This window comes from Galleria mellonella, unplaced genomic scaffold (genome assembly GCF_026898425.1).
Source record: "Galleria mellonella isolate WM207_F2 unplaced genomic scaffold, CSIRO_AGI_GalMel_v1 utg266, whole genome shotgun sequence".
NCBI lineage: Eukaryota > Metazoa > Arthropoda > Insecta > Lepidoptera > Pyralidae > Galleria > Galleria mellonella.
In genome coordinates this window covers 420,046-433,082 of record NW_026442061.1, presented here as the reverse complement: position 1 = coordinate 433,082, position 13,037 = coordinate 420,046, and the positions used below count along the sequence as shown (strand labels likewise).

Sequence of the window (13,037 nt, the reverse complement as noted above, 5' to 3'; positions counted from 1 at the left end):
ACATCACCAAAGCCTAACTGCGGTTACCAACGTGCCTGCCAAGCATAGCAACTACTGGCTAATCCCTCCTTATGGGGAAGGCCTGTATTGAGCAGCGGACAGATAACGGCTGATATGATGATAATAATGATGCTGATAACGGCGTTATTTTGTCTGTAGATTGCACTTTTCCCTATGCAGCGTATCTATCTTAGGTACATACTCTAATCTTGTATACTATAGTAATAATAAAGCCTTTATTCGCTGATTACAATTTTAAACTTACATACTATAGTTATAAAACAAAGTATCTACATTTATTTATAAAATAATAACATAAAATAATATAAGCTTATTACTAGCTAGCTTACTAGCAACTACTGTGTTGGTCAGGTTGTCTGTCTACATAGGCCTCCAATTGTTTCCACTTCTCTCGTATACTATACGAACTCGAATCCAATTCCAATCAATTTTATTAATCAACGTTTTAAGTAGCTATGGTATCATGGCGAAACAGTATACCCTGTTATGTTCATGGTACTGCTCTTGTTTATAGGCGACGGTTACCACTTTCCATCAAGTGAGCCGTCAGCTTGCTTGCCATTCTAAGCTGCATAAAAAAAAAAGCTAATACATACAATATTCTAATGACCATTGTGTATATTAGCTACCAACCTCTTCCATTTCGAACCAGAGATGCAATATTTTCTGGGACCTTCTGCGACACCGATCCCATTTGTCCTCAAAATAAATAGCCCCTATTTGAATTGGAATTGGCAAAACCGTATATTATCTGTCCATTGACAAATGTACCCGCTCCCTAACATATAAAAAGGAATACGCTCTTACGATCGCTAGGAGAAACGGCCAAACCCTTTCTTTGACGTGATTTTTCTAAACCATTCCATACTCTTATATATGATATTTTTTATTGATTGACGCGTCTTTTGTTCTTAACATTTCGTTATAAAATCGTTTATTTATTTTCCCATTGCAAATGTAGCGTTCAAGCTGAAAGAACATATTTGTTCCGCTTATTTGTGATACAAAAGCCGTTTCAAACAAAATACTGCGAAAGATAATAAACTCTGTATTGTTTATTCGGCCAAAAATTGTTTTTGATTTAATGTCAATTATCTACGTTCATTGTTTCGTGTCCTTACTATTGTTTACATAAAAATGTTTATATAACAAACGTCTTATAATTTTGGTGATTACAATGTTTTGTCTTTTTATCAAACGACTTCTAGAAAAAGGAGGTTATTAATTCTGTTGTATTTTGTTTGTTTGTTACCTGCTAACTCCATTAGTTAAACACCAATTTCAAAAACTTTTTTATCTGAAAGCATATAAAGATTGGTTCAATTTAATTTTATTAAAATCGGTTCAGCAGTTTAATTTGTAAATCAAAATGGTTTTGCTACAACTGAAGTCGGTTTTTTGTGGAACACAATCTTAAATTATTTTCTCTGTCGTACCTTAAAAATAGTTTCGTTATAGGTTTTACATGAAATCATATCTTCAAAGAATAACCGAACAAATTGAAATTCGAAACATACGCATCTCAAATACTCATATTCTCAAGAGGGTACGACACAAATTGTGATCTTATGCACCATTGAATTTTCAACGGGCAATAAACCATTTATGAATAAAACCATTCAACCGTTTTTTCAACAATACCGAAGCAAACGGAAGGAAGAAAGAGTGTCGACAATTATAAAGGAATTTTTGGTCCTGCCCTGCCCTATTTTCGGAGTTTGTGATGAAACATTGGTCGTAATAAATTCTGATGACGAAGTAAATGTAATACATTGGGTGCTTTCAAACGACATCAAAAGAAAGAGTTTTATGTCTGTTATGTTTAAACTTCATAACTCCGTCATTTGTAAACCGATGTGCAATAATTTTATCTCAAAAGATCTACTTTTAGATTGGTCCCATATAAGTTTCATCAAAATCAATTTAGTTCAATGGTTTAATTATAAATCAAAATGACTGGTTTTGCTACTATTGAAGTCAGTATTTTTTTATGCAATAACCTATTTGTCAATCTTTACATAACATGACACGATCTCGTACAATTTTATCATCATGATATTAAAGGAAAGCAAAATATATGGTACTTTATAAAGGTACTTAATTTTCCGCAACGATATCATGGATATATTTAAAAGACGCCGAGTTTAATACAAACATACATGTTAGTGATCATTAATCCATATAAATATCTCAGTGTTTTTTTTTAATTCGATGAAAATGGAGTGGTAACCCCGCCTGCGCTAATGGGATACGCTGGCGGGGCACCAGTGAAGGGTGATCGTTGAGGATGAAAACAGGCGAGTTAGCCCATCATGATGAATTCATCAGGAATTAATCATGATAGTTTCCGGGGGGAACGGCGAGGAGGTCGACCTGGTTGGGTATATTGCTAGCAATGGGATTCTTCGTCTCCATTACTAACAATCCCTTTTCCATCCAATATATCAGTATTAGGTGTGTTCATATTATTTGAAAGTAAGTTTGTTACTTCATGGCACTTTTTTAAGAATAACATTAGAAATATTTTGTATTAATATAAACTTTATTATACCGACATAAAATGAGCCACTCCTTCATATTCCGTGGGTGCCGTAAGAGGCAACTAAGGGAAATTCATAGTCGAGAGATGGGCAACAACGTTCCTCTTAAACCATCACTACAGCCTAACTACAGCTGCCAATACCAAGCAGCGCAACTACTGGCAAAACCTCTTTATGGAGGAGGCCTGCGTTCGGCAATTAAGAGCTGATATGATGATGATGATGATGATAAAAGTTCTAAATATTTTTTTTTAATTATCATTGACATGATTTTAAAATATTCCTATGACAATTAAACGAAGTCACAGAACAAAATAATATTAATATTTTGTAAATATACACGTTTGATAGTTACCCCTGATACATAACACTTAATATGATAACTACTTCGAGTGATGGAGCAGGCAGTTTTAGATTCCTCCCTCGACTATGCCGAAAAGCTTCTAAAATCTCCTGCGGATAACGTTGGCTTCGTGATACGTTATCTATAGATTAGTTTTCAAGCCATGCTACCTTTTCTTTATGTATGTATATCCTTGTTTTTGCCATCACCTTAATCCGTGTGTCTGAGATATATTGATTGATCGAAGTACAATGTAGTATATTTGGTTCAACAATATTTTAAACAAAGCCAATTTCAAAACAATAGTATTAATTACAGATGGACAGACCTATCAGAGTACCTAAGAAAAACTAAAACTAAAACTGTTGTTTAGATCTTATAATGAATGTAATCATTAAAAAAAAAAAAATCTTACAAATATAATAAAATTGTAACTAGTTGATGTCTGTCCATGGGAGATATTTAAAAAATATATATAAGGACTCTTAATAAAACTAATAGATGCCAAAACAATATTCTTTTATTTTTTAGAAACACAAATCAGCACGTTACAAATATAATATAGTTTATTTCTCGCTTACTTATACATAGCATTTGTGGATTGTTTTAATTAAACAACATATACAAAAACCTCATATTAATTACTAGCTGTATCACGCGGCTTCATCTACGTGAATTAATATATGAAATATCCTATGTGCTAAATTAGTATATAACCTATTGATGTATCAAATTTTGTTCAACTCCGTTCAATAGTTTTTGCGTGAAAGAGTAACAAACATCCCTCCATCCATCTTTACAAACTTTCGCATTTATAATTATATTAATGCATATATATTTTATTCTTACTTATTGAAAATCCTTACAAACAATGAAATAATAATGAACAGAGCAATATTAATACCTACATACTTGTAATAAAAATAATTATTTCCTTTGTTGCAGAAATATGAACGCCATTGTCGACATTCGGTGTAGACGCCATCGGTGAGAGAATGGGACACTTCCATAGACCTCCTTCTTTATACACATCTCTGTTTAAGGTAAATATGAAATTAATTGGTTTGCCACTTGTATTTATTTTCATTATTGTTTCTATTACGAGTAGCAAAAAAAATCAATCATTAAAATCTTCCTATGCACATCATTATTTGCAATATAACTAGCGATTCTATTTGTTGAAGGGGTGGAGGGGGGTTAGTAATGGACTCTGAAAGTTCCATTGCTGGCTATGTACCCTATCTGATTGATCTCCAAGTACCTCTTATTGAAAATCATCGTGATCAAAGTCATCGTGAATCATCGAATCAGCGTATACTAATAGCGCAGGCGAAGTTACCATTCCGCTATCATCCATTACAAAAACCTATTTATTTATTTACTTCTAGCAAGAATAACGATTTTATATTACATATTGCTCGACATCTTATAATAATCCTATGCTAGTTAATAATCTTCACCAATAATTATATATTAAATATTGTGTTTATGATATCTATGTACAGTTATAATTTTATATTATCATCTTCATACCAGCCGTTAACTGTCCACTGCTGGACATAGCCCTCCCCCGTGAAGAGGGTTTTGTCAGTAGTTCCCACGCTTGGGAAACCCATCTAGGGTTGGCAACCTCAGTGTGATAATATTGTAGTTATGTTTTAAGAGAGACGCTGCTGCCTATCTCTCGATTACTAAGTAAGTAAGTCGCCTCTTACGACATCCGCAGGAAAGGAAGGTATGGCCTATTCTATGCCGAAACTACACTGCAATACTTTTATATGAAACTTAAAAAATAAAATTCTTTGTAATCAAAAGGGTTTGTAATAAATTAAAAGGTAATATTTTAATGTTGAAGTATAAGCTCAAAATGTCTATGTAAATATCTGTCTTTACGTAAAATTCAATCTATTCACCCGGGTATAACTTCTATGTGTGTTTTTTTATTTTAAAGATAGTGTAATCAAACTAGTTCTCAGCTATTTTTGAAACGAAAGCACCTTCACCAGCTAAAAGGCATTTAAAATAAAATCAATTGAAGGCATCTTGCATAAATATGTATTTAATTGCAACCGGGAATATGAATTTAAAATTAAATGTTTTATGTTCCTTTGTTTATGTGTTAAGCTCAAAAGAAACTTAAATACTTGAGATTAATGTATAAATTTCTTAAGTTTTGTTTTTCTTTACAGCGAACAAAACCAATTTCAATCTCTTATTAAAACTCCTGTATATTGAGGATCAACACTCCAAGTTATGCAGGATAATCTCTACTTATGTGGAATGAGTATGAAACAAGTGCTCAGCGGGCGAGTCACACTCGTAATGAAATGCATATAATTTGCATACGGTTCCGTTTCCATTCTCATGAATTTGAAACGATCCGCGAGTTTCCCGGGTTTTAGTTGTATCGGATTTATCCAGTTAAATCCGGATCGTGGTGAAAAATCGCCTACCTATTTTGTGAATTTTGTCAAGTACGCTCATAAGATAGCACCTAGAAAAAATAAATAGACCGGTAGAACATAAAGTCATGTCTCTTCCCATTAAATCTCGCAAAGGTTATAAGGGTTGCCACAAAATTTTACGATGTGACGCGACTCCAGGTAACATACGTGCATATAAACAAGACATACGCTCTAGTAGCAGTGTCTGTTGTTTGCAAACCCTGATTGATTTAGCTCATAATAGTTCGTCAGCTGTCAGCGCGCTAACGTAATTATGTTCATGGAATCCATGAGAGTCAGTTTTACCTAAATATTTATTTTTATATTAATAGCATAAATGTATGATAATAGTGCCACCTATAATCGTACAATTAAAAAAAATTGAAAATAAAGACGTGATATATTGTTTCACATGTTATAGATTGATATTCCATGTATTTTTCAACTACGTATATCCCTTCATCCGCACGCACTTGTTATCTTCCATTTCCTGGGAATTTTTTATCCGTTGACGTTCAAAAATGTATTTATTATTATAAAAGAAACGTATATTTAAAATTTCTAATCCCAATGATTTAGACTGCGTTAAAGTTGAAAAGTCTTTTATAATAGTTATTACAAAATTCACATACATTTTTAATTTCGCACCAATTCTACTATTATTGGTAAAATACAAGGGATTGTTAGAAATTATTAATTTTGTTCCTACTATGCAGTAATCGTATAATACAACATACTCGGTGTATAATTAGGAAGTACTACGAATAAGGTTATCGGTGGCCACTTGTGAAACAAAAAACGCCAAATGCCACTAGTTTGTACAAAATTACCTGTACCTCTTTAATTCAACAATGAAAAACCTCAAATTATTTAAATTAGAGAACTATCTAGATTTACCATCTTCATTGCTACGTGTAGGATAATTCAAAGTAATTAAAACGTATTTAAATTGCACTAACGGATCGCTTATCTCTTTGGTAAAGGGACCGTAAAATTTACAAACTTAAATGTTCTTTAAATGGGCATTTATACTAGATCTTGATATGAATATAGGGAAATATCTAATAAATAGATACTTCCAAAAAGAAGTTTTCAATTCAAATGCTCGACCCGCTGTGTTCGGATACATTTTAGGGAGTTTGCTCAGGAACTTAGAGAGTATGGTAAGGAATTGTATGGCTTGGTACCTCTCCATTAACTTCTCGGCATCTAACGACCAGACAGAGATAGAGTTATTATCCTTATATCATGAACATATCGTTTATACGCACGAAACACTTTGCGCCTCTCTCTATCATGCATACGGCCAAAGAATGGAACGCTTATGTTTTTCCAGTCACACATAATCTATACCGATTTAAGGTGAATGAAATTAGTTATTCGTTATGGGCTCGTGAGCACCATCTTAAACCATATCGTCACTTCTATCTGGTGAAATCCTGATCAAACGTGAGATCGTTTAACAGTTAAAAAAAAAAAACTTACATTTTTTGTGTATGTTGCGATGGATGAAAGTTACTGTTTTTGCGAAACAAAATCTTAATTTCAGTAAAAAAAAAAATAATAGTACTTATGTATTATTATTTAAACTATACTATTTTCTTTTGTATAGTTGAAAAATATTTTCCGTATTCTTTGCAGTAATCTTATGTCAAACAAAGACATTTATTGCCTTAACCCTTATTAAACCCCGGAAATTGGCCAGTACAATGTCACATTGGTTACCTCTGCCTTCATATCTCATTTCTTAGCACCCTTTTAAATAAAGAGGCAAGTCTTGAATAAAATAGAAATATCCCTATATTTACAGCCGCGTCGGTGAGCAACCTTAATAATTTTGTTATTACACATGTGTGCTCTCGAGACCTTTCCTGGACCCAATTACGAACGTCTTTCACGGTTCATTGGACTGTGATGTTACATTCCTGTAACTAGTCTAATGCGTCGAGATCGACACTAAAAGTGTAACCTTACTAGTTTATCGGCCGTTTGATCTCAGTTGTTAGTATTGCTTTTAGAATAACAATTTTAAATGTTATTATTTTTTAATAAATAATCACACCTTCTGAAGATTGAGGATCATCTGGTCCTTAATCTAAGATACACTGTGTTGTAAACAAACAAGAAGGAAATGTCTAGAGGCACAACCCAGGATACTGAGACTTGAGCCAATTCTAAACAAATTGTTCCCTAAATTGCCAATTCACTTCTTAAATTGACATGGCAAGGGATTGAACCCCTGATCTTATTTACGTAAACACCGCGGAGGTCGCAAATAATAATATATGTAAAGGTAACTTTCGAGAAATATTCAAATATAATATATTGTCTAACACATTACGGCGACTACAAAATATATAAAATTGAAATAAAGGCAAGCAGATGAATGACTCCAATATATTGTTTATAATTCTCTCTGCTCAATACTAAATTATTAATCCATTATCACCTGAGACTTGGTCAGATAAATAGTAACGTTTGTCTTTTTTCATCCCATAGAATACGTGTACACCGAATTTCACGACGATTGGTCAAGTCGTTAACTGGTTACAAACAAATTCACTTTCACATTTGCAATATTAGTAAGAATTCCTAAGATTATTGGTCTAATATTACATCTTACTGGAGATATAACGACAATATCTCCACTTATTATAAATAGATGTTCAAAGCAACAGTTGACTGGTCGAGAGTACCATAACGTATTGGTTATTATGTCCGCCCTATGGACGATTTTCCGATTGTGCAAAAGAACATAAAAAACGACAACTCTATACTAACTTGACAGCTGAACGTGCCGTTTTATTGGGGTATCGGAATTTATGGTCGTTTTTCGACTGTATATATATATACATACGTACATATTCTTCAGTTTCACTAGTAAAATCTGATAAAACATTCTTTTAAAAATAATGCCAAAAGTTATTATCTCGAAACTACATAATTTTATTTATTGAATTTTCCATCTGTACTGACTCTATATAAAAATCATTTATAATTTATTCGACATTGCCAGGTTGAGTATTTTTTCCCGGATTTTTAAGTAAAAATATTTGTGGTGAAGACATTTTTGGAGAGAAAAATTGTATGTTTTGGGTAATTTTGGTTAAACCGAATAGAACCATATTCGTATATTATAACATTAAAGGAAATATGACATTAAGAAGTCAGCGTGTAGTGCGTAACTAGAGAAAAAAACACTAATAACTTGGCGAAAAATGGGAAATCGCATTTGGCAACACTGAATTTCCTGATGTTCTGTTCCACAGGGGTCGGCGTATACCCGAACACACCGTATGCGTTGATGGGCGGGAGCGGCAACGGGGGCGGCGGGCGGGCGGCGCGCGCGCTCCGCTTCCTACTGTTGTTCGTGCTGGCGCTCGCCGCCGTTGAGTACCTCTCGGGGTCTATACTCGACGCGTCTCCGCTCAGAACTTATTTGTACACCCCGCTTTATAACGCCACCCAACCCACAATACGGTGAGTTTATATTTTTATGACTCTTTTATGGTTTATATTAAATCTATAAAATAATTTAAGACCTTAAAAATTTGTGGTCTTTTTTATAAAACTTGGATTGACAAATTAGGACTAAATAGAACGTGGTAACCATCGCCTATAGATATAAATGGTACTTTAGGTTCCTGGATATCACTGTGATGCGCCAACACTCATACGTTGCATGCCTATGGGCGAAGGAGTTATGTCTCCATACCTTGTAATTTTACTGTCAAATTCCACCCTATATACCGAAACATAGACAAACAAACAGGTGTTTTGTGGCAGAAACACGTGGTACAAAGGTGCTTATACAGATGACTTTTATAGTCTTATTTAACCTTATTTATCCCATTATGCATTTAAACTAAAACCCACTTTAACTATTACCGTGTTTCGTCACTTTCATTCAAATTGAGAATTCAGCTCAAAAGAAAGAAATCAGTTCAGTAGCTAAATAGGTTTATTCGAAGTTCGACGTTTTTTATAAATAAAAGGGTTTCTACTTTTCGAATGTATCGGCTTCCGATTTATCAGAGAACTTCTAAATTGAAACTAACTAGCAGTCAGCCTAAGTAATGTGACTGTTTTTTACATAACTAGCTAACCGTATCTGGCTCTAATTGTATAATATAAAAAACATTACATTGAATAATCAACTTTGTTTCAGATGTAGCGATAAGACTTCGGTACAGCGGCCTAAAAACTCTACGTACGCAAAAAACGTAACTGTTTCTCCTAATACTGTAAAATATAACGCCACAAACATAACTGCTACAAATATGACTCGTCAAGATTCCACCGAAGATACCAGTACGTCAGTGCTGATCTCGAAACTAATGGATAATATCAAGAATCTAGTTACAACTGAGGAAGTGGATGTGAAAAAAACTGAACCTGCTTTGCCGCTTTGTGATAAATTGCCACCTGATTTGGGTAAGTATAATTAAAGCTAATTATAGCGAAAATAGCCTAAACCTCAATTTGATATCACAGCGAAACCTTTATTCGAAGGATCAATATGAACTTATTTTTTAATAGATTTAAGTCAAAATTATTGTAAATTAAGTTTAAGATGGTTACAGTAATTTTACGAAATTAAAGTATAACGTAAAGAAATAAGTTTCAAGATATGACACCTCAAAATCGATCCCACCGGCTTTAATTTGTTCTACAAAAAATAGTGTCTTCAGTCTTGGCAGAATTACTATGGAACCGACATGGGAGTTTAGATTAAAGAGAAAGAGAAAACTAGAAGAAAGAGTTTATTTATCTAGCTAATGATGGTTCTTCTTTGCAATCGATTACGACTCGCGTACTGAACTAAGATTATACCCTTAAAAAGTACTGTTAAATTGAAACCTTTTTTAACTCTTACAAACAAATTTTACCACCTCCCTAATGCAGCGGTGGGTACGTTGATTTGCGTAAATGAGGCTCCGGTTTTGACTCCTGGTCGAACCAATTTAGGAAACTAACTTTTTGAATTGGCTCAGATTTGGGATTTCTATGTGCCCTTATATACATACTGTCGTTGTTTGGTTCCTTATAACACAGAATATTCTATTTTAAGGATTAGGTAATTGGTGCGGTTTTTGTACAAAAAATACACTTTGCTCATAAACCACACCTTCATGTGGTGATGGGGGAGAATACGAAGTTTATTTAGAATTGATTGTAAAAAACAACACAAATTTAAACCTGATAGTAATCGATTGCCGTGAACATAATAAGTATTTAAATATATAAGTATATGATTTAAGACAAATACATTAAATTTCCTCCTAAATTTTTTATTTAACAATTGTCAGGTCCAATACCAGTAAACAAAACCGAAGTGGAACTGGAGTGGGTGGAAAAGAAATACCCGGAAGTGCATTGGGGCGGTCGGTATTCGCCTCCCAATTGTACAGCCAGGTACAAAGTGGCCATAATTGTGCCATTCAGGTAATTACAACATTTAATCTTTTTAATTACAAAGCACTTATATACTATGACTAATGATCAATCAATAGATATATATTTAACAGACAGTACGAAAGTAAGATACAAAAATAATTTTAAAATATTTTTAATAGGTATGGGTAATATCGATACCACTTCGTTATCTATATATTGGGTTCCTAGATATTATCACCCATTCCTACATCGTCCTTACCAGTCGGATATTTATATTAACTTCGATCTGGTTTTTCATTTAAATATTATATATTGGATATCTGATATTTAATATGTCCATTACTGAGTCTATTACATAGATATTGTAATTACAGTATGTTTTGTTATAAAATATATTACTCATTTCTAATTTTCGATGCTGTATTTGAAAATCCTAGTCCTCGGAAAATATTTTTTGAACGTATTAATAATTTACAAAAAGCACATCCACAAATATGACTGGTAGAGAATGCTACTAGCATTAAGTCTGCCTTTTGTGCCATATTTTATTTTGGTCAATAAAGTTATAAGTTATTTATATAAATAAAGTATGTACTGCTCCGTAAAAAACAAACTACTACGCGAACGCACTGAAAAAGACGTGTCATTTTATAGATACCTATATTGTAAAAATTGCGTGTTTACTTATAAATAAAGGTATAGTAGATTTTGCTTCGTAACAAACAGAAAAATATGGCTTTACAAAATAAAAAATATGGCAGCTTCCATCGTTACGGAATTAAAATGTAAGCAATACAGAAGTAAACTCTCTGGATTGAGAAAATGCTCTTATTTTTTAAAATTGATGATGTAATCGCGGATTTTTTTTCTTTTTTGTGACTAGGTTACAAAATCTAACCTCCTTTTGAAATCCTGTTAAAAACTGTTTAAAAATGACGAAAATAATACATAATATGCATATTTTTAAAGTTGTTCAAATTGCATATTTTGTGGATGATTTAAATCGAAACTAAATTTAATGCAATCTAATTTGGGTCAAATCGACATCATGCCGTATAAATGTCACATTAGGCTCGTCCTACATCATTATATCTGGTAAAATTAAAATGTCCATTGTATTTGTTATTCCAGAGACCGTCAGCAGCATTTAGCGATATTCCTGAATCATATGCATCCATTCCTGATGAAGCAACAGATAGAGTATGGAATATTCATCGTTGAACAAGAAGGTATTTTTTTTTTGAGTTAACTTGGTAAAATACTAGTTTGTAATTCAGTTTTATTCATGATTAAATACACTTTTTGTTATTCTCCATCTCAGACATAAATTATGTCTTTTTTTTATTTTTTGACGATCGATGAAGAAGTTAAGACAAAAAGAGGTAACAAACAAATAAACAACGTCACTTTAATATTTATAATAATTATCATTATCATATCAGCCGCTAACTGTCCACTGCTGAATATAGACCTCTCCCATAAGAGGGGTTTACTAATTGCTACACTTGGCAGGCAAGTTGGCAACCACAGTTTGGCTTTTAGTGAAGTTTTAAGAGGGACGCTACTGCCCATCCCTTAAACATAAGCTCCCTTAGTCGTCTCTTACGACACCCGTGGAAAAAAGGGGTAACCTATTATATGTCAGGACCTACACAGCGAACCGATAACTGTACATAACCATATTTATAATTGCTCCTTAATTTTTTTTTTTATTTCCAGGCAACAGTGAATTTAACCGCGCCAAGTTAATGAACGTGGGCTTCATGGAGAGCCAGAAACAGAAGGCTGGCGGCTGGGAGTGCTTCATATTCCACGACATCGACCTACTGCCGTTGGATTTAAGGAACATGTACTCCTGCCCCAGACAGCCGCGGCACATGTCGGCCTCTATAGATAAGCTCAATTTTAAGTAAGTTCCTTTCTAATTTGCACGAACATTTATGTGCGGCTATCTTCATATTATATTAGCCATTAGCTGTCCACTGAACATAGGCCTCCCCAATAAAGGGGCGGGAGTTTATCCAGTATTTATCATACTTTGCAGCCGGATTGGTAACCATAGTTAGGCTTTTGATGGTGTTTTAAGAGGAATGCTGCTGCCCATCCCTCGATCTTTATATTTTCTTAGTCCCTTAGTTATTTAATTAATTATACATATATGTTTATATAAAATCTATATTTATATATTCACACAAATAATTAATATTTATACTTAGTATAATTACATAGTTTGCTATATGTTAGCACTTAATGTATCACCATGGCTAAATCGCACTTCTGAATAAAGTCACA

At 33.4% G+C, this 13,037-nt stretch overlaps 1 protein-coding gene across 4 annotated transcripts in view; it reads left to right on the top strand.

Moving 5' to 3' along the window:
• The window catches only part of LOC113516136 (beta-1,4-N-acetylgalactosaminyltransferase bre-4-like), a 224,981-nt gene that overhangs the window by 203,530 nt on the left and 8,414 nt on the right, over positions 1-13,037 (top strand). For all 4 annotated transcript variants that reach the window (XM_031908752.2, XM_026900509.3, XM_026900510.3 and 1 more), the window contains 6 exons: positions 3,850-3,947; positions 8,618-8,828; positions 9,517-9,782; positions 10,658-10,793; positions 11,877-11,974; positions 12,465-12,654. In XM_031908752.2, coding sequence (XP_031764612.1) covers positions 8,653-8,828; positions 9,517-9,782; positions 10,658-10,793; positions 11,877-11,974; positions 12,465-12,654 — 866 coding nt within the window. In that variant the 5' untranslated portion in view covers positions 3,850-3,947; positions 8,618-8,652. The remainder of the gene's footprint in view (positions 1-3,849; positions 3,948-8,617; positions 8,829-9,516; positions 9,783-10,657; positions 10,794-11,876; positions 11,975-12,464; positions 12,655-13,037) is intronic.